The sequence below is a fragment of the Lissotriton vulgaris genome, chromosome 7 (genome assembly GCF_964263255.1).
Source record: "Lissotriton vulgaris chromosome 7, aLisVul1.2, whole genome shotgun sequence".
In the NCBI taxonomy this organism is placed as follows: Eukaryota; Metazoa; Chordata; class Amphibia; order Caudata; family Salamandridae; genus Lissotriton; species Lissotriton vulgaris.
The window spans coordinates 120146889-120170181 of NC_141695.1; the positions used below are offsets into that span (position 1 = coordinate 120146889).

At 42.9% G+C, this 23293-nt stretch overlaps 1 protein-coding gene across 1 annotated transcript in view; it reads right to left on the bottom strand.

Annotated features, from left to right (window-relative positions):
• Window positions 1-23293, bottom strand: part of LOC147700969 (uncharacterized) — a 99410-nt gene that overhangs the window by 49230 nt on the left and 26887 nt on the right. Inside the window, exons 2-3 of the mRNA XM_086929797.1 lie at window positions 20800-20926; window positions 20594-20692 (exon numbers count right to left, since the gene is read on the bottom strand). Of these exons, the coding sequence (XP_086785923.1) occupies window positions 20594-20692; window positions 20800-20926 (226 nt within the window). The remainder of the gene's footprint in view (window positions 1-20593; window positions 20693-20799; window positions 20927-23293) is intronic.

Genomic DNA, 23293 nt, shown 5'->3' on the forward strand with positions numbered 1-23293 from the left:
TGTCAGTAGGCCAGATTAACTACTTTTTCCAATCAGGATGTGTTCTGTTGAAATGTAAAATTTGTGTTACGTCTAACTCAATATCTGTGGTTGTATTCTCAGGTATTGGCTTTGGTATAGACGGTGTTTTAAGGTCTTTGATCTTAGCTAGGCCAAGACAAGATGTTTGGTGTATTGTGTCATTTAAAAACAACATTTGTTCTGGTATCATGCAGGTTCTAAATAGTGCTTCTATGCCTTGCACCTGCCAATCTTTTGTACCCCAAATTGTTTTCGTTTCAATATTATTTTTCCAATAATCAAAACCAAATGTCATCATTTTGTCATAAAATGCTTCTGAATATATCAATTTAGAATTTGTCAGCATTGTTTTCATTCCTGTTTTATCTAACAGTTTATAATAAAACGTTTCTGCATCACTGGTGTTAAACCCTGAGAAGTATTTGAATTTCTCAAAAAATGCTTTAGAACTGCTTTTAGGTGGTGTAGAACAATGTTCCCATTGATTATACATAAAAACATTTCTAGGCTGTGCAGATTTATGCAGGTAATGATCCCCATAATGGGTGTAACAGAATAACTGCTCATAACTAGATGAACCTTGTAAATAATCGTGATCTGTGAATCTAGCTGACATTACTAAATCAGACATCATGTCATTAATACTGTTAAAGTCCCAATCATCAGAGAATGTACTAGGTGTCACAAAGTCACTTAAGGAAACCTTTAGTTGATGAGGATACTTCAGGATTTCGACCGGACCATATATCTCATAGTCTGTTTTCTCCCATACTACCCCACCAGGTATTGGAATTGCCGTGACATTTACTGTTGATAGTTCTCTTTTCTTCACGTGGGATGATCTGTGTGGTTTCAGGACTAGGTTGATGTTCTGACTTGCTGTGTCCATTGTAATATATTTTCCTTCAATGAATTTTCCCAAACACAGTACCATGATGAGCCAAAGCAGGAGGAAAAATACACCTAGACCGAACCAGAACTCTAGCCAAGGGGAAATAAGGTAGATTTCCTTTAGTTGATGAAAGAGTTCCGTTGCTTTTTCTTTAAAATTCTTTTTAGTTTCTGGCATCACTTCGGGGTCATTTAAATCTTCAGAGAAGTTGTCGAAGTTGATGAAATAACCAGAGGCAGTTCTGTCAATTGATGGGATTGTTCTTTCAATCTGTCTTTCGGTAGCACTTTCTGATGCCACATCATTGTAGACTGGTGTTGTTTCTTGACGAACTGTTTCAATCTGTGTTTCAAGAGGCACGAGTTCCATGGCATTATTGCATAGTCCTTCATTGTGCACTGCAGGCTGATCGAATGTGATTAGTCTTTCAGTTTGAACCTCTTGGATTGTTGCAAGTTTGGGTATTCTGTTGTTTCTTGGGAGTCCACTGGGCCTACTGTTGATTATAGGCCACATGCTTGTGGTTTTACCAGATCGATGGACACGACTCTGTTCTCCTTTTTACCAGCAAGGGGCGGTAGCACAACTGATCTTGTTCCGGTGACTGCTAAGACAGGTACTGCTTTTCTGTAAGAAGGCCCAAATTCCTTCTTAACCACGATCTTTTCTCTGACTAGATCCCCAATCTTTGGAATCCAGACAGGCCTTGCTGGGGCTGTTGCTGGTGGTGCCTCGTCAGTGGTACTTGGCTGTTGCTTTAACTTTATGTTGCTTAATGATTTTCTTGTTTCATTCAGTTCCTGTAAAACAGCCAAACGATCCTTTACATCAAAGTGCGTTGTTTCTTCTTGTACCACTGACATCTGACTATCGAGGTCCTGAACACGCATTCTAATTCCGAACAATAGTTCGTATGGGCTGAAACCTTTTAGAGAATTTCTTGGCATATTATTAAGACTAGTCTGGACACTTATTAAATGTTTGACCCACCCAGCGCCTGAACCTAATACCTTCGCTGTTATAGATTGCTTTATGTCACGGTTTTTTCTTTCTACCACACTGTTCCCTTCCGGGGTATGACGGACAAGAATACCGCAACCCAATTCCCATGCTGGCCATGGCCTCCTTATAGGCTCGAGAGCTAAAAGCAGGACCCTGGTCAGAATGGAACGTGGTAATTGCGTATGTGCCGATAAAGACTCGCAAATCTTTTATAACCGTTCTAGCGTCAGCCGAGCGCTGGGGGCCTCATTTTTTTAAGTGCTTTTAGCCTTAACTATTTAATAGGACGCAGGATGGGGTGTAGGCAGCGTTACGCTCTTTCTGATTGGTAGCCGGTAGCAAGGTTCGCTACTGCGATCCCTATTGCAGTTTTCACAGTTGTTTGCATATATTTGGTGTTCTACACTCATTCCCGGCCACCAGAATACTGATTGTAATTCAGTCAGTGATTCCTTGATCTCTCTGTGCCTAGGACCCAAACCCATATGTGCGTCTGCTATTAAAAATATTCTCCTGTTCGTGTTTGGAATTACTCTGTCCCCCACTCCAGGGATTCGAGCAAAAGGAACGGAGTTTGCATCGATTACGTATGCATAGTTGAGTGGATAGTTCACGGGTAGTGCTGCACAGTCGCCTTTTACGGTCGTTTTTACTGCCAGCATGGTTTCCCCGTCTATGTATTTATCTGTACGCTTTTTTGTGGCTACGGAAGCCGGGTTAGTTGCTTCCGCTGTGGCTGTATTAGCCAATGAATTCCCTGCAACGTGAACGCCATCACGTTGAAGACTCTGTGAGTGAATCACGTGAGTCTTTTGTAGTTCTTTGTGTAAAAGAGCTACCTCGTTCCAGAGCAATTTATGCTTTATTGTGGCACCTGTGTCATCTTTGTAGTCGTTTTCGATCCAACTCTGCAGTTTATTGTTGTAAGAGTTGACGCAAAAATGAGAATCGCACACGATAAGTGTCGGGAATTCACGTTCTGCATTTTCGAGCGCCATCTTTAAAGATCTGATTTTAGTTCTCTGAACCGAACAGTTTCTTACAGATTCAGTTTTTGTTACTTTCGGTCTGAATTTACCGCACAGCCAACGACCTTTTATAATCGCACATGCTGCATCGTAGGATTTTCTCTCTACGTTGAAATGCTGTACAGAGCTATCTGTATAGATTATACAGGCGTATTGTGGGAGAGGCAAAATTTCGATTGGCAGAGGATATTCTTCTTCATATTCTAAATCATTCAGTTTTTCAAATTGCTGGGCGAAATAGTATTTCACGTCTTCCGCTCCTAGAGAATCTATGCACTGTATCCTTTTCGGATCCAGTGACACTGTAGGCAGGTTTACTGGGCTGAATAGCGCCTCAAAGGCGGATTCCGCTGTAAGGATATTAATCCGTTTGCCGTGTGCTAGTTCTCGTTCATTTGCTAATGCGATTTGCACTGCTTTCACAGTTTTTTCTGTGGGACTGAATGTTTTTTCTGCTTGTGTGTACAAGTGAGATTTAATTGAAATTGGTACCTTTTCTCCCTCATTAGAGGTCAGCTATGTGAATCCGCATCTTCCTGGGATGACTCGGATTACAAGATCGATCGTGTTGTCACGTGTATCTAATTTTGTTTTTGCCAACATGTCTGTTTGCAGCGATCTCAAAATTTCTGTGTGTTTTTGAGTCCAATTGATTTGTTTAAAATCAGGTTTCATTAGTTCGTAGAGTGGTTTAACCCTCTCTGCGTAATTTAGGATGTAAGTTCTTCCGAAATTCAGAAAACCTTGTATGGATTGTAAATTCTTCAGCGTTTTTGGAGCTTGGAGTACAGCGCACTTCTCTAAGAAGTTGTCCGCTAGGCTTTTCCCTTCACTTGATAATTCGTACCCTAAGAACAGTACTGTCATATGGGCAATTCGGGACTTTTTAAAGTTGAATTTGTAACCCTCTGCTGCGAACCCAAGTATAATGGTGTTCACTCTTTTCAAGTGAGTATCCAAGTCGTCGTCTGTGAGATAAATATCATCTACGTAAGACAATGCTTCATCATCATAGATTTGTAGTAACTCTGTTACCCTGGCTGAGAATAGTCCTCGGCTGTTCTTGAACCCCTGTGGGAGTCGACAGAATTTTTTCTGTGACCCAAATGCAGAGAAAGCGGTCAAATATCTGCTTTCTGGTGCAATGTTTTGACAAAAGAAACCATTAGAAATGTCTAATGTCGTTTTATATTTTTTCCTAACTATGTTATTCATTAGGGCTGCACTATGCGAGTTTTGTACTGCAAAAGTTTTGCAACATGTATTAAGGTGTCTGTAGTCCAAAACTAGACGATATGAATTGTCTGGCTTGGAGACAGGAAACAAAGGATTGTTCATTTGAGAGGTGCATGTTTCAATCACCCCCTGATACTCAAGTTGATCTAAGATTTCCCTGACTTGTTTTTTAGCTTCTTGCTTTATGGGATACTGCCGTTGGGCAGTTGGTTCACTTTTCAGTTGGATTTTGTGAGGAGGTGAATCCTCATCCCATCCTACATGATTTTTATACAACGCGGGTGCCTGGGCTACTGCCCATTTCCTTGCATATGTATATTTTTTGTGAATCGGAATGTGATTCGAGAAGGCAGGCATAATCACTTCTTCGCCACGAGGGCACTCCCTGACAAACTCTGGGGGCCAATCTTTTTCAGCTAACAGAATATCATAGCCTTTTGAGAGCTTATCCCAAAATAGACCCTTAATTTTCCTAGTCTTATCACCCTCTATACGCAATGTTATTTCGTATATTTTATGGGGCTCGCTAAGTCTGGCGTCGGCAGTTTCAACTTGAATGTATTCATTCGTGTCCACTGTCTCCAGATGACTCATCAAGATCTTGCGCGCTATACTGATTTCTGCTGCACTGTCCAACATTGTCAATGCCCACTCCCCGTTTTTCAACTGTGTCCTCAGTATTCTCGCCATGGTTGATTACTCTAATACTGGCTACCTTCTTTTTCTGAAATTGAGATTTTTTACTCTGAGCAGGTTCCTTGTCTTTGGACTTGGTGTGCTCTCCTGGGTCTGACCGTCCTCTTCTTTCCGAATTCTGTGGAAAAGATCGAGAGGGACGTGTATCAATACTTTGATATCTATCAGGTTTTTTCAGATTATCCCTATTTCTAAGGTTATATCTTTTCTCAGAGGGCTCCCTCTGGGGAGACTGGCGTTCTCGAGTCGGAGTTCTTTCCCTCCGTCGAGGAGACCTTCCTCTGGACTGGAAAACTTTTTCCTTGGGAGTGGATTGTTTATTTCCATCCCAGTTCTTTTTAGGAGTGTTTGAATTATTTTTAATAAATAATTTTACTAACTCTCTATATGCTTTTGTTAACTCTCCTATGTTAACTAAGAGTTCTTCTTTAGACATTTTTATAATGTCAGGATGTGGTGTGTAGCTGGCTAGAACCGGCCACGTGGCTCCTGGTCTACCTAGTGGACCGAGTCTAGTTATGTGATCAGTATGTTTTAGGGCGCCATTAAACCAGAGCAGGTGCTCTTGAAATGTAAGTCGAATTTCAATCTCCTCGAAAGGAGCGTACTCTTCCGGAGGTTTCTCTATTTTGTAATAGTGAAACTCTTTTGTTCTAGCGTTTACCGCTGGAAAGTTTATCCATGAATAGAATACCTCTGTCTGCCGATACTCGTGAGCCTCTATCACGAAAATTACTGTACCACCTTGAGGTGTCAGTCCGTTTTCTATAAGTTTTAAAGTTATAGATCTTCTTAAGTGGACCGGGATGATAATAGCATCCGGGTCTGTGTATTCGGGACCTTGCTGAGTCGCATCTGCTGCGGCCCCATTGGTTCCGTTATTTTCTGGCATTGTAAAAATGCAAGGTTTGCAGAGTAGGTCTCCAAGGAGACAAAGATTAGGTGCACAATATTTTGGAACACTGTATCCTTCAACGTTGAATAAACCAGAGCTGTACATAGGAATCTCTTCCTACTAAGGTCGGGCGGATTTTAACCTTTCACCCACTCCAGACGTCTATTGGAGTATTTACGGGAGAAAGGGGTCTGTGTAAAATATGCACGACTGCGTTACTCTAACTGTCTTGCGTTAGTTTATCGCCTTACCAAACGTTTGGGCGCCATGTAGTGTAGTTCCTAGTTTACCACTAGGCCCTGCGCATTGGAATAACATAAACAGTAGTATCGACGTGGAACTGCGGATATTCCAGGCCTCCACTGACTATGCTAAACTTAATTGGGTGTGTTACCAACTAGCTCAGAGGTCACTGGAAACTTTCCTCTCTGCATAGGAAGTGATCAGCTTCCTTGGCACAGACAAGAAGGGATTCAGCTTTCCAACAACCGTGCAACATGACAACTTTGCTCCTCAGATCAAGAGTCAATCTCTAGGGTCGTGTGAAACAATAGACATGTATTTCACTCAGTCAGTCTAGTGCAGTTTACTTTCACGAGATGTAGAGAATAGAGAGACGGGCGTTTTTCAATAAAGGGTTAACATATATTGAACAGTCTTTCTTCTCGTACAAGAGAAATGTATTGCCACAATTGCAAGACTTGTTATGATAAAAAGTACGTACAGTAAGATAAGGATTGCGAAATAGAACTGTAAAAGCATTGATATGGTTTCTTAGCCATACAATGGTTTAAAAGTAATAAAACATATATACAGTCATATATACATTAGGCTAACATACTCAACTGGTGCTTCTAACTAAGCCTACCCCAGTGTGCCTGACCTAAGCCTAACACGTGGAAGGGGAGTAAATAAGTAGCTTTAAGTTAAGTTGGTTTTGCCAAGGTTCGTTTCAAGAATTCTCGTCTAAGGGTTTAGTCAACACCATACCTCTGAATAGAATGATGGAAGTCTGGTATTTCCTTCAGGGGGCACTCGATATCCCAGTCACCCGCGAGGGTAGACCGGAAACGCCGGGGCTGGATTTCTCTGCAGGAGAAAGGCAGCGGGTCTCTTCAGCGCGTCGAGGAAGGAGGGGGACAGCGTCCGCGGGCAGCTGGAATCTGCTGGATGTCTTCGCAGAGGGACGGCTGTTCAGCTCCTAAGCGTACTGCACCATAGTTCGCGCTTTAGCAGCGATAATGGTATCAGTAGCTTCACCACCACAGGGACAGCAGGCTGCAGCGACAGAGTGCTAGATTCACCAACACGGGGTCTTGCAGGCAGCTAGCATCAGCAACAGTAGCTCATTGCTTAAGGCAACGTTGGTAATATTTATACCTGACAGGTGCCGGGTTTGACGCAAGTTTGCTGGACATAAGACGTCAATTAAAGATGTCACTAGGAAGTGATAGTTATCAGTTGCTCATTAGAGTTCCATTACTAATCAAAACACAGCAAGCGGGGATTTCCAGGTTTGCTGAGTTTTTATCTTGTTGAAGAACTCGGAGTGTTAATCTAGGAATATCAGATAGTGACTTCTGCTCTGTCATTGCACTAATTGGTCGCAAAGGAAGTGGCAGAGAGCTATGCTGGAATGTGACTCTGTTCGTGTGAGGCCAGAGATGACTTTTCTGAAAATCGCACTTGAACGGTTATGCCAATATAGGGAATAAATGGATTTATAGCCGAATAGGGGCATAAGGTCACAGTATCGATCAGGAACCTAGATAAACACGCAACAAGGTTATGTTATTAGCCCCTTCAACACTGATGACGAGCTGGGCTCGTCATGGCGTAGCCTCCTCGCACGCTGATGACAAGCCCAGCTCGTCACATAAAGTGCGCTTCAAAAAAATCTCAGCGTACGAGCGGAATTCCGCTCGCACGCATGAGGTTAAGTTTATTTTCTAATGCAAGGTATGTTTAGGAGATTAGGCGCAGAATAGAGTTCTCGCCTTATGGGAAACTTTGCCTGTTATGATTTATGTTACAGGTTGACGCGGAGTATAGGTTCTGCCAGTGATTACTGGCTGTGTTCTAAGTTCATATATATTCTTACTTTTACTATGCTTTACCAAGTGCTAATTCTGACAGTGGCCCACGTGGCCCTGCCATGTGTAAATAATCCCTTGTAAATATTGCCCGTGCCAGTTGGCACAGTTTATATTGTGTGATTACTATCTGATGTGTTTTCATTATAATACAAAGGCTGTTTTTATATAACCTTGTGTGGAGTTCTTTTTGTGGTGTGCCTAGTATGTTGTTAATGTGTGCGTTGTGCATTTGCTAAACACATTGCCCCCGAGATAAGCCTGACTGCTTGTGCCAAGCTACCAAGGGGGTGAGCAGGGATTATCTTTGGCGTGTAGCTCCCTTTCCCTGACTAGGGTGGTGGTCTCTGCCTGTCTTTGGCGCAAGCCTTCACCAACCAGAGATCCCATTTCTAACAGTACCCAACTCTGCTGCACTCACAACATGTATAACAAGAGCCAATTCTTCATCCAGCTGTAATTCTTCCAGCCATTCCTTCTCAGAAAAGGTCCCATTGGTGACATCACAAACGCTTACAACCTCTACCTCCTCAAAATCATCACCATCAATCAAATCAGTAACAGTGAGATTCACCAATCTTGACAAACAATCCACAGAAGGATTACCTGCCCCTGGAACATACTGTACATCAAAACTAAATTCTTGTAAATTCACCACCCATCTTCTGATACAAGAGGATATAGAGTCAATTGCTTTCCTAGAAAATACTTCAACTAACGGCTTGTGATCAGTATGAACAGTAAATCTGGTTCCCCACAAAAACTGTCTGAATCTATTAATAGTCCAATGTACAGCTAGAGATTCTCTTTCAATAACAGAATTGCATTCTGCGTCTCTCAAAGACTGAGACATACAAGCTATCAATTGCTCCTTGCCATCTTTTATCTGAATCAAAAGTGCCCCCAAACACGTTGCACTTGCGTCACATACCACTCTAGTATCACACAAAGGGTTTTTAGTCAGGCTTAGAGAGAAAGGGCGCACTGCTAAAAGTCAACGCAATTTTATGTGGAGATTCTGAGTCGGATTAAGGTGCAAAAGGGTGAGCGGATGAGCCCTATAGCCCACAAAGTAGTTATCAGCCTGGGCTAATACTCCGTAAATTTGCAACGGGATACCCTTGTACACAACAAGATCATATAATAAATTGTGTCAGTGTAGACACTTATACAATAGAAACAAAGCCTGTTGTTAGACAAAATAAATTTTTTCTCATTGAATCAATTGTAAGGAATGTGGTATTTTCATGTTCTTAGAAGAGATCCAGCCGACACGTGTTTCGTTGCATGTGGAACAATCTTCCAGCGACGTCCCGGATGCGGTTCTGTGTCACCGCATCGGGGACACAGAACCGTTGACTAATGCAGACGTACCCGTCTCATGTTTCAAGGCACCCGCCATCCCAGAGAAACTGACGCCTGCATTCCGAGCGCTCAACGAAGACACACACTTTGATACCTATTACCTGCACTATTACATGTTTTCCCAGACGGTGCCCTACTAAAACCAAGAGTGCTCTACTCACTACTGAGTCATCGTGTCATGGTCGGTCTGTTTACCCAATCAGACTCTTTTTCCAGCATTTTGAGCATCTTCACAAGAACAACTTGTGCAACTACGAGTGCTCCACGAATCTACAGACTGCACCATTTATACACACACGGCCAGCATCTATATGATATTTGCATTCAACACTTCTATCTTATCCATTACAGTCCTGGGCCCTGTCGGGTCGGAAGTATCACCGACGGAGAGACTTCCCTAGTGACATTAAATTTACGTTTGGCAGCAGGGGGCGCTTCACCTTTGGCAGCAGGGGGCAGCTTGAAACCGGACCACACACCCCAGGAACCAGCGGGGCTTAGCGTGCAGTGGCAGTCCCTCCCTCCACATCATCGGGAGGATTTAAACTAGCAGCTTCTCCCGCGCGCGGGCGTGCTCCGGGCGAAGCCCGGGCCAAGGGCGGGCCCGTCTAAGCCCGTCACATCCAGGGCAGGGCCACCCCACTTACATCTGACAATGGCCTTTTGACGGAGTGATCTACACTGACCTGTGACTGCCTCTGAAGGTACTTTTTCTATATTAAGGCCATAAAAAACTAGAAAAAAACCTCGGAATCGACACACTGACTTTTTAGGTCTATTTCCATGGGTAAAAGAAAAGCTATGGCGGAGGTAGGGTAGTGTTCAGGATTGAACATAACACAGGGCCCTAGGAAAGCAAAGAAAGGCAACAAGAAGATGCCTAAAACCGATGTCTTGGACCGCATTGAAGCGCTTGTTGATGAGAGTGGAAGTATATTAGTAGGAGACCCGGTTGTAAATCTAGATACTACTAAAATACGGACCGATGAACCTGGTAAATGCCCTCAGTTAACCCATATTCACATACCTCAGATGTTTCGTAAATCGCCTTGCCCGAATATCTCTATTGACAACAAGGAACTGTCCACAAGACAGTCTAGCCTTGATCCTGATATTCCCTTGCCCTCCCAAATACCACCCCAGCCCCTGATACAGCACAGGTCAAGTCATTTGGAGCCTACCGTTATAGTCTGCTTCAACCGTTTTTCTGCTTTGGTTGATGAATCAGCCTCTCCTGATGATCTATCCATTCAGGGTTTAATGGAAGTCCCGATTGAGGCACAAGTGGAGGGTGGAGTGGATTTAAGAGCTAGGACCTCGACTCTAATCTCAATTATAAACTCCTTAACAACAGAGGTGAGGGACCTAAAGTCTCTAGTCTCAGATTTAAGAGCATCTGTGAAAGCATTAGTGTCGCATCACATGCCACATAAATCACTAGCCGCCTTCCAGCCCCCCAATTCGTTGCCAAGAAGTTCCAATCAAGCAGGCAGAACTGGTCCCGCAATAAATCATTCTACACATACCATTCCAACCTACCAACCAGTATCATCTAGCGAGACCGCTGTATTGGCGCAGTGTAGGAAGCAAATCAGTGTTCCATCTGGGTCTAATTACATCGAATCAACCCCTTCTACATCTCAGGCCCCGCCACATAAAGCAGTAGTGCCCGGCTCACATTTTTCCAGATGCCCTCCCCGTCCCTTGCCCTCAAAGCAGACAGTTTTTATGGTAAATGTTCCTAATTCTATGTGTCGTGAATATGGGGATTCACTGATCAATAAAGTCACAGACTGGATTCGACACATCAGAGGCTGTCGATCGATAATAAGAGGACATCATCAAGGCAACGAGGCACTCTTCTCAAGCTCAACGATTAGACACTATTGAGCTCATGCTGACTTCCCCCCCATTTGGATGAGGGCTTACTGGCTCTAGAGTATAGGACTTGTCCTCCTAGTACTTCGGGTATTCAATTTAGATGTTCCCACTGGCTTCTAGTACAATCACGAGGGATGAGGTTTGAGCTATCCAGAGGGTCGCAATTAAGCGACAACGGTTGACTGACAACAATTCCTCAAATATTAACTGAGCACACATACGACTCTGAACTAACTCTTACAGATACTGCCCTCAATGCCTCACAGAGTGAACATAACCAGGCAAGGCTGTGTAGGGGGTGTCCGACAGAGCTGTGTACTAGCCCCCACCCTATTCTCCTTGTATGTGAATGGGGTGGTCGAACCTCTACAGCGAATATCATCTGACGCTCCAGCCCTGGCGGATGAAAAAATTCCCCACCCTCCTGTTCGCTGACGACACCCTCCTCATCTCAAAGACCCCGAGGGGCCTACAGATTCTCTTGGATAGCTTCCAGTCATTTTGTGCCAACAGAGGGCTGGTTATCAACTCTGAGAAAACAAAGTACTTAGTGCTAAACCCCCCAAAAAATCATAGGACCTCACATGTACTAAATTCTGTCCCACTAGAGAGGGTCACTACATTCGATTATCTGGGCATTCGTATCTCCAATTCCATGCCCTGGAGCTCTTGCATGCAAAAAATGCTTCAGAACCATAAAAGGGTAGCGGGGGCAATACTCAAAGAGCATCGCTCTTCAACAAGCAGACCTATTGCCCCTGCTATTGCTATTTATAAGGCCAGAGGAGTGACTTCGGCCCTTTATGGTGCTGAACTCTTGGGTTTTACCAACTCGGACCAAATTGTGAGATCAGAAAATAAATTTTTAAAAGAGCTAATGATGCTCCCCCAGAGTACCCCCACCAAGCCTTTACTGCAAGACCTAGGGTGCCACTCATTCAGAGATTTAGCAAGACTTCGCCCCCTCCTGTTGTGGGCCCACCAGAATTGTCAAAATATGGGTGGCATAAGATTAAATGGTTAAAGGAATTAAAAATACTTCTGCATGATCTTGACTTTAAAGAGGCATGGATAAATAGAACCGCTCCACCAAAGGCAGAACTTAAGAAGGCGTACTGGTCTTGGGTCAGTAATAAGGGTCTCCTTAATCCCAAAATAGGTAGGCTGACAGAGGAGTTTATGCAACACAAGCACCTTACTCGCTATGAACCATACCTAGATGTCATACAAAAACCATATGACAGAGCTCTGTATTTTGAGTTCAGGGTAGGCTCTCTCCACATACGAGAGCTGACTGCGCAATGGAAGCCTCCCTACCAAACACCAGCTTTTTGCCCGAACTGTGAGGTTACCCTTGAGTCAATTGCGCATGTCATGTTCGCTTGTCCAGCCTACAAAGTGCCAAGGGAACGCTGGCTCAAACCACTCTGTAGAGAGCTGGGCCCTCGCAGCCACTTTGTTGCGCTGCGCATTTTAAGATCGGATGCAGGGACCTCTATGCTTGCGGACTGGCTAAATTCCTGAGATGGGTATGGAGCATTAGATCAAGAACCTTGAATGCTAATCTTTAAATACTTCTGCTGCTATGTGTTTCCCGCTTTTTGCAAATTGCACTTTTTTCACATTAAAAATGTTATTTTTAGTATATATTACTCGGCTGTTGATGAATGTTGCTAGTCAAATGATTTGGGTACACCTATTGCCTGCTAGAATGTATTATGATTTTAATTGTATAGCTTTTTTACTCTTGTTCTACAGCTTTTAAGATATGTTTTTATCGTAATAAAGCTATCATGAACTCAGAACCCATAGCCCTGAGAAGCCACAGGAAGATTGTCCCACATGCGACGAAACACGTGTCGGCTGGATTTCTTATAAGAACATTAAAATACCACATTCCTGACGATTGATTCAATGAGAAACAAATTATTTTGTCTAACAGGCTTTGTTTCTATTGTATAAGTGTCTACACTGACACAATTCATTATATGATCTTGTTGTGTGCAAGGGTATCGTGTTGCAGTATCACACAAAGGGTCATAAGCTCTCAAACAGGGTGCATCATTCAATTCCTGGTTTACCCTAGTAAATTCAACATTATATTGAGTGTCCCATACAAATTCCACATTTTTCTTTAATCGTTTTCTCATGTTAAATGTTTTGGTTGCAAAGTCTCTAATGAACTTGCTGTAGTATTCCACTATACTGAGAAATTATGAAAGATACTCCTTCGACTTTGGAGCCTCTAATGATCTGATAGTTTCAACAAGTTCCTATTGTGGTTTGATTCCAACATCAGTAATATTGTATCCCAGATAACTGACCTCCGAGACACCAAATTTGTATTTGTCTGCTTTAAGTGTTAAACCTGCTTCTTGTAATTTCCTCAAAACACTTCTAACTCGGTTATCATGTTCAGATACACTTGCTCCAAAAATGAGAATGTCATCCTGGAAACACTTCACACCAGCCAGGCCCTTCAAAACTCTATGTAAACAAAAGGGGGGACGGGAATGGACTATATTTAGAGGGGTCCAGTGTACTTGTCCAAAGAGCAAGAAAACAAGGTTGTACACAGTTCCCCTGGGGTTAGACAGGTAATAAGGTCTCTCTCCCAGTTAGCTGAGAGTCAGCAAGAGGGTGGGAAATGCTAGAAGGTCAGCAAGTTCCTTGTCGGAACTAAGGAAGCCTCACACAACTGATGAGCTGGATGACATGTCTCATTCAGCCTACTTGGGATGTTGTTTAAATCATCGGCTTCCTGCTCCTACGTCGAGCCGGCGCTGCAATGCCCGACGGGTGACAACAAGTGTCACTCTTTTGCGGAGGTCTTTTGTTCCTTGCCGTGATATATTTGGTTTGACCAAATGGAGGGTTGATATGAGGCCACACTAATAGTTACGTTGGTCCTCAGTACCCCTCCCTGCACTTTTTAACAAAGTGGCTAGCCACATGAATAAAGGTTCCCTCGTGGACTATCCAACCTTTTTTTAAATTATTCACCTTTTGCTCACTACCTCACTTTTTTAAGCCTCACAAGTTTCTACATATCACGGCAAGGAACAAAAGACCTCCGAAAAAGAGTGACACTTGTTGTCACCCGTCGGGCATTGCAGCGCCGGCTCGACGTAGGAGCAGGAAGCCGATGATTTAAACAACATCCCAAGTAGGCTGAATGAGACATGTCATCCAGCTCATCAGTTGTGTGAGGCTTCCTTAGTTCCGACAAGGAACTTGCTGACCTTCTAGCATTTCCCACCCTCTTGCTGACTCTCAGCTAACTGGGAGAGAGACCTTATTACCTGTCTAACCCCAGGGGAACTGTGTACAACCTTGTTTTCTTTTTCCTTCAAAACTCTACCCATGATCCTCTTAAAAACAGCAGCTGCTGAAATTAGACCAAAAGGCATCCTTTTGAAACAATATGTGCCAAATGGAGTTACAAATGCTGTGAGATCTTGTGATTCTTCATGAAGTTCAATTTGATGATAAGCTGACATCCAGCCAAGGGTAGAAAAAATCCTAGCCCCAGCAAACGTTATCATTTCTTCGATATTTGGGAAAGGAAATGTATCTACAAACATGTCTTTGTTGAGGGCACTTAGGTCCACACAAAGGCGAATGTCTCCATTGCCCTTGCGTGCCACCACTGTGGGAGCTAGCCACTCAATCGCCTCCACAGGTTCAATCACCCCACAATCACACAATCGCTCCAATTCACTCTCCACTGCAGCTTGCATGTGAAGAGAAATCCTCCGAACTTTGGCCACAGAAGGACAAGCACTCACACCAAGTCTAATCTTATGTTTGTATCCTAGAAACTTGCAAAGTTTGTTTTGCAATAAGCTTTCAATTCCTTTATAAATTTGTCCTTAGTGATACATACTTCATCTACTTGAACTTGAGGATTTTTGTTCGGATGTAAACTTACACCTAACTCACTCTGAAGAAACCACCCCAACAAGGCATTACCTTGACAAGGTACATATATTTTCCCAACAGTCATTTTACCACCTAAATTTATGTTAGCCACAAAATGTCCAAGCATTTATATCTTCGCTCCTCCATAACCTCCAGGCTGTATATCCATAGGTAATAGTTCTGTTCCTTGTGTGAACAGTTCCTTGAAAGTCTGTTCAGAGATGATAGAAATGCGTGGGTATGAATCAAATTTCATAGAAATCTGCTTGCCATCAATGATAACCACCTCAGAGGGAAACAATTTATAAAAATCTCTAACATGTAGTACAATGTCCTCACATATTCTTGAGTCTTAGTTTTAAATCCTCTTTTATTCTTATTGCGACAGCACCTACTGAAATGTCCCTTCATGCCACAGTAGTTACTCGTCTGCAGGACAAGATCTGTCATTAGCCTTGTGACCATCCATTTCACACCTGAAACATGTACACTTAAACTCAGGAATTAACGTCTTCTAAATTTCAGCTTCTCCTTTCTTTACCCCATTTTTTTGTGTCTTAACCTCACATACTTCCGTCACTTCTTCCTTTTCTGTGATTTTCTGTTCTTTGCCAGTTTTCAGCTTCCCCACACATTTCATCATGTTCAACACGTTTGGCAACGATTAGAACTTCATCTAATGGCGGTTCGTCTTTCATCCATAACTCCTCGTATCTTGTCACTATTGCATCGCAATAGAAATTGACCACGGCTCCTATCTTCAATTGCAGACCCAAATTTGCAAATGGATGCTAATTTTCTCAGACTTGTTACAAATTCTTCCACTGACTCATTTTATCCTGGACTTCTTTATCCAAAATGATACCTTTCCAAAATTGTGCTAACTTTCCGAAGGTAATGTCGATCTAATCTAGCTATGGCAATTTCAAATTCATTCAAATCGCGTGCTTGAGTTTGGGGTAATTCAGGGAGTTCCTCTAAAACGTCTTGCCCCTCTGCACCTAAACAATGCAACAAGTCATGCTTTCTTTTGCACTCAAATTTGTTCCACAAACACGTGCATAATTGAAGAATACTTTTTTCCATTTGACCCACTTAATTAAAGGTTCACCAGACTATGATATAAAAAGGTGGCGCGGTAACATTGTGCATTTTACCTATAAGTCTTAACACAACACACTACTAAAATGCTATGATTGAGGAGAGTAAACCATCCAATTTTGACGTAGCCAGAACATGCAAATTAAATTTGCTAAAGTACTTAATCAGACATTAAATTCTTAGTTTCTCATACAACAGTGGTTTTACAAGGAGACCGTGTTAAAAGCACCTTTCTACGAGTTATACCAAGGTAGAGTTCCACTGATAAAATGGTTTTGATCTTTATATTAAAAAAAACTAAAGCTGGAGGGGCGAAAGGATGTTCCTCCACACTCCCTACATGCAAACCTGAGAAAAGAAGCACAAAAAAACAACAATTGAGGGGTCTAGATGTTTCATGTAAACCGGAGAGTCTCACTACAGAGTCTTGCACATGCGCAGATCACCACTTGACAAGCAAGCGAGCTAGAGGGCGAATGGATGTTCCTCTGCACTCCTTACACTTGCCTGCCAATCACAATGCTGAGAATAGAGCTAGAGGGCGAAAAGTTGCTCCTCCGAGCTCTTATACAGAAAATGTCACATACCGCAATTGCGCCGCCGAAAACAGCACAACCGACATCGCATACACTCTCGGGAGTGGCTGCGTTCGAAATTTGTGCAACCGCCGAACTTCCCAACCTGAGGCAGGCTCCTCGATCCAAGACTGCAATGACGAACTTCACGTCTTTTAGAACGACAATCGTACAGCCACCTGACTCTCGACAGTCCCCCTACTCGAAGACCGCAACTCTGCACGTCCAATCTCCTGAGATCAAATGACTGCTTCACACAGGACACAGCTGTCGCTGACAGACCGAGCCGGTTCCTGCCTTGTTGAGGTGTTTTCTGCCAAGCACTACCACATCGTGACTCTGGATCCAGTCCTGCCTCCCCAAAATATATGGTGTACGATGTAAGAGGAGGTAAGCAAAGCTTTCTTCTTGACACCTCATCCAACGGTGATGGCTCTGTAACTGCTACTCGCAGAGTTCTAACCCTTGACAGAACCCACAACCAAGATTTCGTCACAGACCTCATCAGTCATGAGGTTCCATGCTACACCACAGGCCCCTCTTGACCTTTTATTTAGAGCTTCGAAAGCTAAGCCATGAATGTCCACAGTGAATATTTACAAAGTCAAAACTTTTACATCGATTCAAGTGTGCAATAAACTGAGTTATGCTGGAGAAGTGTGGCTCACTGGTTAGAGGAGGCAGACCTGGAAGCAGAGGTCAGCCCGGGACCAGGGTTCAACTCCCGGCTTGGCGGGGTCTTGAGTCCTAAAATGTCCACGGACTCGACAATTCTCGCTCCGGTGCCTACTCGATTCACGGGTTCACACTCTGCGACTCTGGGCAATAGCTTGCTTAATCTCCACAACGGCCCCTCGCGGTGGGATGCCTGGCTTTCACCTTGTGGATACCCTGCCGGGGCTATCTCACAGGGGAATACCAGGACGGGTTCCCTAAGCAAGCGCTTAGATACCGGGTCGGTGATTTGCGCTATATAAATACATGTACATTAACATTTACATGCTGTGTGAACTACTCCAGGGACAGTTTTAAGCAAGAATGAGCATGTGAAGCTGTTCCATTTCTGCCGTCTGATGATGGAGAAGAGGCTCACAATAGGAATCTGTTCAAAGAAGTGCTCTACAGAACCAATGTTTCTGTGCTGCATTGTGACCACTTTTAGTGTCTGGGTGCTGGATAAATCACTAGCCTCCTTATATTGTAAAACCTTACCTACCTGGTAGGAGGCTTGGGTCCGCAAGGCCTTACTCGCTATTATCTCCACTGTGAAAAGAGCTTGTATGGGAGGCTGCTCCTTTATCTGGCTAGCTTCCAAACAATGGAATGCCTAGCCTCAGACAAGAAAGCTCTGAATTGCTCTTTCGAAGGAGACTAAAAACTTGGTTATTTGGACTGGCTTAATGCCATTTTGGAGCTTGCCTCATAGGTGTTGCCTGAGTATGAAGTTTTGGCGCAGGGACACTTCGGAAGTAACCAGGAGCTCACAGCTTTATTATGTATTTCAAGTTGCACTTCAGCTGGATGGATCCTGTGTATTTTGTTATTTTGAAATGCCTCGGTAAATATAAAATCTACAATTACAAACATCAGTACGTAACTCAACAGTCACAGAAGCATGGTGTCCCACTGACTGTGAAATCAGTGCAGTAATACTTGACCAGCTATCCCCTGCCGGCAGCCAGATAAACCTTGCGGCAGAACCCACACAAATGAGTTCTCCTCTTTGAATTATTATTTAATTTGCTCATACCACTTCCAGGGGATGCTTCGATCCTTGTGACTATAAGTGTAAGCTACTCACCCGCGATGGAGGAATGTATGAAGCAAGACTGTGAGGTGCGTACGCAGACTCAATACTAATCTGTTTGGTAATAAAGAAATTCATTTGGGCAGTAGGGCCAGTTATTTGCTGGGGTTAGGGGTGGAGGAGAAACGGAAAAGCAGATACCAGATCGTTCTGTCGAGCAGATGTCATTGTTTCCTTGTACGATTTCCTGGTCCGGTGTTAACTAGCTATTGCCGCCCGGCCTCCGGGATGCGGGCTACACGGCTGTGTGAAACTTGTTTTTCCAACTGGGGTAGGCCATAGCCAAGTGATGAAACACTCGAACAATTGTCTGTATGTTTTCTATATATCTGCAATAAAAATACAGTTTACAAAAAAAAAAAAAGTGTAAGCTACTCACAAGCACTGCTAATTCCATAGCATCTACACATACTACGCTGCAGACCCCATACAAGGAACGTCAATCACAGGAATGAAGAAATCACATGCAACGAAAGGCCCAACATTTTCTTATCAGTCTTTCATTTAAGGCAAGTTGTTTGGGCCGGGACAGACTTGCCTAAAAGCATTTTGGTGTATGTAAATGTATTTAAATATAATACTGTCTGGGCCGCGGTTCAAAATTCTGATTATTCAATGGGATTGAGAAAGCTGGGCGCATATGCAATGTTTCAATCACACAAAAGGACAAAGCAGTGCTGAATTCCTTAGTTATTGTGTCTATGCATCACAGTTTATAAATAATCCATACTCTAACTGCTTTTTAAAGAACTTTCAGTGCAGTAAACGAAGTGCAGAACTGGACTGTACCAGAGTTTGAGGGTGTCAACATTTGAAATGTGGACAAACAAGACATGCAAATAAAAATAATTTATAGTCAGTGGTCATCCTGAATATTTTTCTTGAATCCAGCCTTTCTGGACCTACGTTGACGCTACTACTTTACTGAGCACTATAGACCTGCGCCACCAGCCATGAACAGGACAGGAACTTAAGAACTTTGTGAGTAAGGCTATTGCTCTTAGACAATAGTGACTCCTGAAAGTCTGCCTACAGTTTGGTCATTTGATGTACAGGTTGGATAATTAATCGAATTTTATATTCAACAGAAATCAATACACAGCTGCACCAAGGGTTTCTTCTCGTGTGGGAACACGTTTGTCACATGTTTGAGATGTGAAACTGCGAGTAGTTAGTGTGCTTTGACTGAAGCGTCCATCACCAGCCAACTATAGGTGTTCCTATTCTGATGCACTATGCTGTCACAAGCAAAACATAGTACAAATGTGGAAGCAAAGAATATTGTGGAAGCAGAATCTCAAGGTGGACCTTTTGCGAAACAGTTCTGCAGCCACTCCAGTTCGCCGTCCCAGTGCTGTTCTAGGTGTGTTATGCTGCAAATTCATAGAAGAGATTAAAAGGAACATCTGCATGAGCTGACCATTGGTGTTGTGAAAAGAGAAAATAAAAGAGCTCTCTCACTTGAGCTTGATGAAGCTGGTGTAAGAATTTTTTTTTTTGTCTACAAACAGGGCTTTAATCACGAAGGAAACTGGCAGACCACAAAGTGCTGACTGGAAAGGAGATTTTTTAGCGGTCAGGTAAAAAGCTGTTAATTGGCAAAGATGATTCTACATAATTAGCTTGAAAACATGTTCCATGAATTAAAATTTGAGTCACATTGACTGCATATATTTGAAATTGTATGAGATAGCATAATAGACATTAAATTAATTTAGTCACAACTACCTAAATCAAGAAACTCACATATTCATAAATTCCCTACCAAGTCCTTTACCCTAACTGCTGCCAACCGACTGCTAGATACTCAACTAACTACTATAGGCCTTACTTGTTTACATTGACAGTTGTTACTTTTTAAATGTGTGTATTCTAACTTCTTGTCTATTTGACATTTCCAACTTTCAGTCTAACTGGTATTCAAAAACACTGATTTTGGAACAACTTGATTTGAACCTCACCATCTATTTAACAAGTGTGAAAAACTCTTGAGTGAAAAAATCAACACGGAGAACTATTACTTATTAACCAAAGCAAACACATTAAACGGAAAACACATGTGCTGTGCTGGTGAACATACCAGGTCCTTTGTTCTCTGAGACGGTGCAGTCAGTGTGGCTACACCGTTCCATCCCCTCATCAAGCATCTCTAAAACCTCGGGTTTGGGAATGTGGTATCCTGTATAGAAGAAAGAAAGAGGACATAGGATGACATCATACGTGGGAGACCACTGCTACATGCACCAGTCTTTTTCAGAAAACTCGAAGCAAGGTGGAAGCACTCACCAAGAGATGTCATGGTGTCATAACTGTCCTTCATCACCGCCTTATAAAGTTCCTTCTGGTGCACATCCAACTCCTTCCACTCTTCCTTCGAGAAGAAAACGGCAACATCTGCAAATGTCTGAAGTATCTGAAAAAAGACAAGCTCACCGTGTCACCAGGTTTAGCACCAGGCATGATCAAAGGCATGGCAAGCAAACCAATGGATCGCTTGGTTCATTAAACTCCAAGTTCCGGCACAAGATCCCCAAGGCTTCTGGCCTCCTTAGATGCATACTCTGCCTCAGGATCGTGGTGAACATTACTAACAGTAACGCATTAGAAAGCGTAAACTTTAATCCGTTCATTATGGTGGAATGATCAAATAATTAAGAAACATATTACAGGAGATGGAATTCTTAGCTGCGATATCAAAGACTGTAATTTGAGAAATCAGAATATTTTTTATTGTGTGCTTGGCCACTATGACACAGTCATTAGGCACAAGGAGGGGATGCTTAGAATGCCCAAGGCCTGTCCATTACATGAAGATAATGCAGTGTGGTGCAGAAAATGCAAATGAGAAAGACGTTAGATTGATAAATACTTCTACTAAAGTAATGTGAAGAAAAACAGACAGGATAAACCAAGATACATATACACACACAATCCTTCTAAAACTAGACAAAATTACATCTTGGTGAGACAGTATGAAGTAGGGAAGTGCAGAATGATTTGTGCTGTTACATACCAGCTGCATTAACACAAAGCAAACACAAGGAGTCGATGGACGGAGCCCTGAAACTTTTCGGACACTCTCCCCCAGTCACAGATCTGGGTTGAATTCATCATCATTCTTTATCTCATTTCACCACCTCAGTTAAGACCCAGCTATATGCAAATCAGTCTTGACCCTGTGCCTCCTGGGAACAGTCCAGCCTGAACTGCCAAGCCAGGTCCTCCCTGGACCGGAAACAAGCATTCTGGGACCGGTTTCGGGGTATTACCCTCATCAGCCAGGCTAGCTTGAATCCAGTGTCAAAGAGCAAGGGACCCACATCTGGGCATACCCTGCCAACTTAGGATGAACAAAGCAAGCACAAGGAGATGGTGGACGGAGCGCTGAAACTTTTCAGACACTCACCTGCAGTCACAGATCTGGGTTGAATCCATCATTGTTCTTTAGCTCACTTCACCACCTCAGTTCAGACCCAGCTATATGCAAACCAGTCTTGACCCTGTGCCTTCTGTTCATCAATTTTTCTTTTTGCATTAACACAAAGGGCTTTCCTGCTTCATCAGTATGACCTCTTCGATCTGATCTAAAATAATAACTTCAAGAAATACTACTGGTGGAGGGAGAGTTGTGGCTCACAATAGTAAACGTTTAACAATGGTTGTGAAGCGATCGCATCTTCCACTCATTCACACTGTTCTTTAATTCAACAGCAAATTCCAAGGACCAGAGATTCACTTGTTCCTAGTGAGATCAGTGATGGAAATGGACTGGGTTCACTCATTTCTTTGAACTCAGTGTTGACTTTTGCTTTTCATTATAGCTCCCTTCTTGGGTATACTTCTTAGGTGCGCTCATCCTCTTTTTTGTAGCTGATCCACAAGTACTATATAACAAAGGCTATAGCCTCATGATTTTACTGTGGTTACTGCCAATGATTCAACAACTGATACTGCCAATATAGCTGTCGCTCACTACTACTCTTCACCTCTCCCTTTCACATCCCTCTGCTTCCAACACTCTGCCTTCATGCTTTTGTTTTAATGTAAAATCAACATTACTGGTCAAGAATTCCTGATCAACTATTGTGCATCTCGTAGAGTACCACAAAGGGCACAGGCTCTTTGCTTAGGATGTTTATTTATGTATAGAAATTACATCGTCCCTGACCTATTTTGGTACCTATGTATGCTACCTTACAGTATTTCCAGTATTAGGCACTACCTTATATGGGCCTCACTACTTATCTTCCAAAGGACTTGGACAAATGGGCTTCAGCACCAAAACAACCTGACACTCCTGATAGCCAACTCAGCATTATTTTCTAGTCATACCCCTATCTTATTGCCTCCTGAAAGTTTTTCTTTGCTCGATTCGTTTATCAGACCATCAACTTCCTGTTGCCAATCACACAGTCTACACCACCACAACAAAGCAACTTCGAAGGTCCTTCCCACTCTTCTCTGATTAGGGTGAGAATGTCTGTCGCGGGGCACCCCAATAGAAGTTCAAAATAGCTAAATCTACCCACTTCTGTGGAATTTCCCTACATCCAAAGAGATATGACATGAGAAAATCCTATTTTCTCCTGAGGTTCGATGACTAAGTCCCTTTCATGCTCTTAAGAGTCGTGCTAAACCTTTTCACCAACTCATTGGTTTGTGAGTGGTATGCTGTTGAGAACCAGTAGGTCACGCCATATTGCTCCCACTTTTCTCTCATATATAATGTTTGTCCCTAGTCGAAATATCACTGCTTAGGAAATTCTAATCCCCAAAAAGA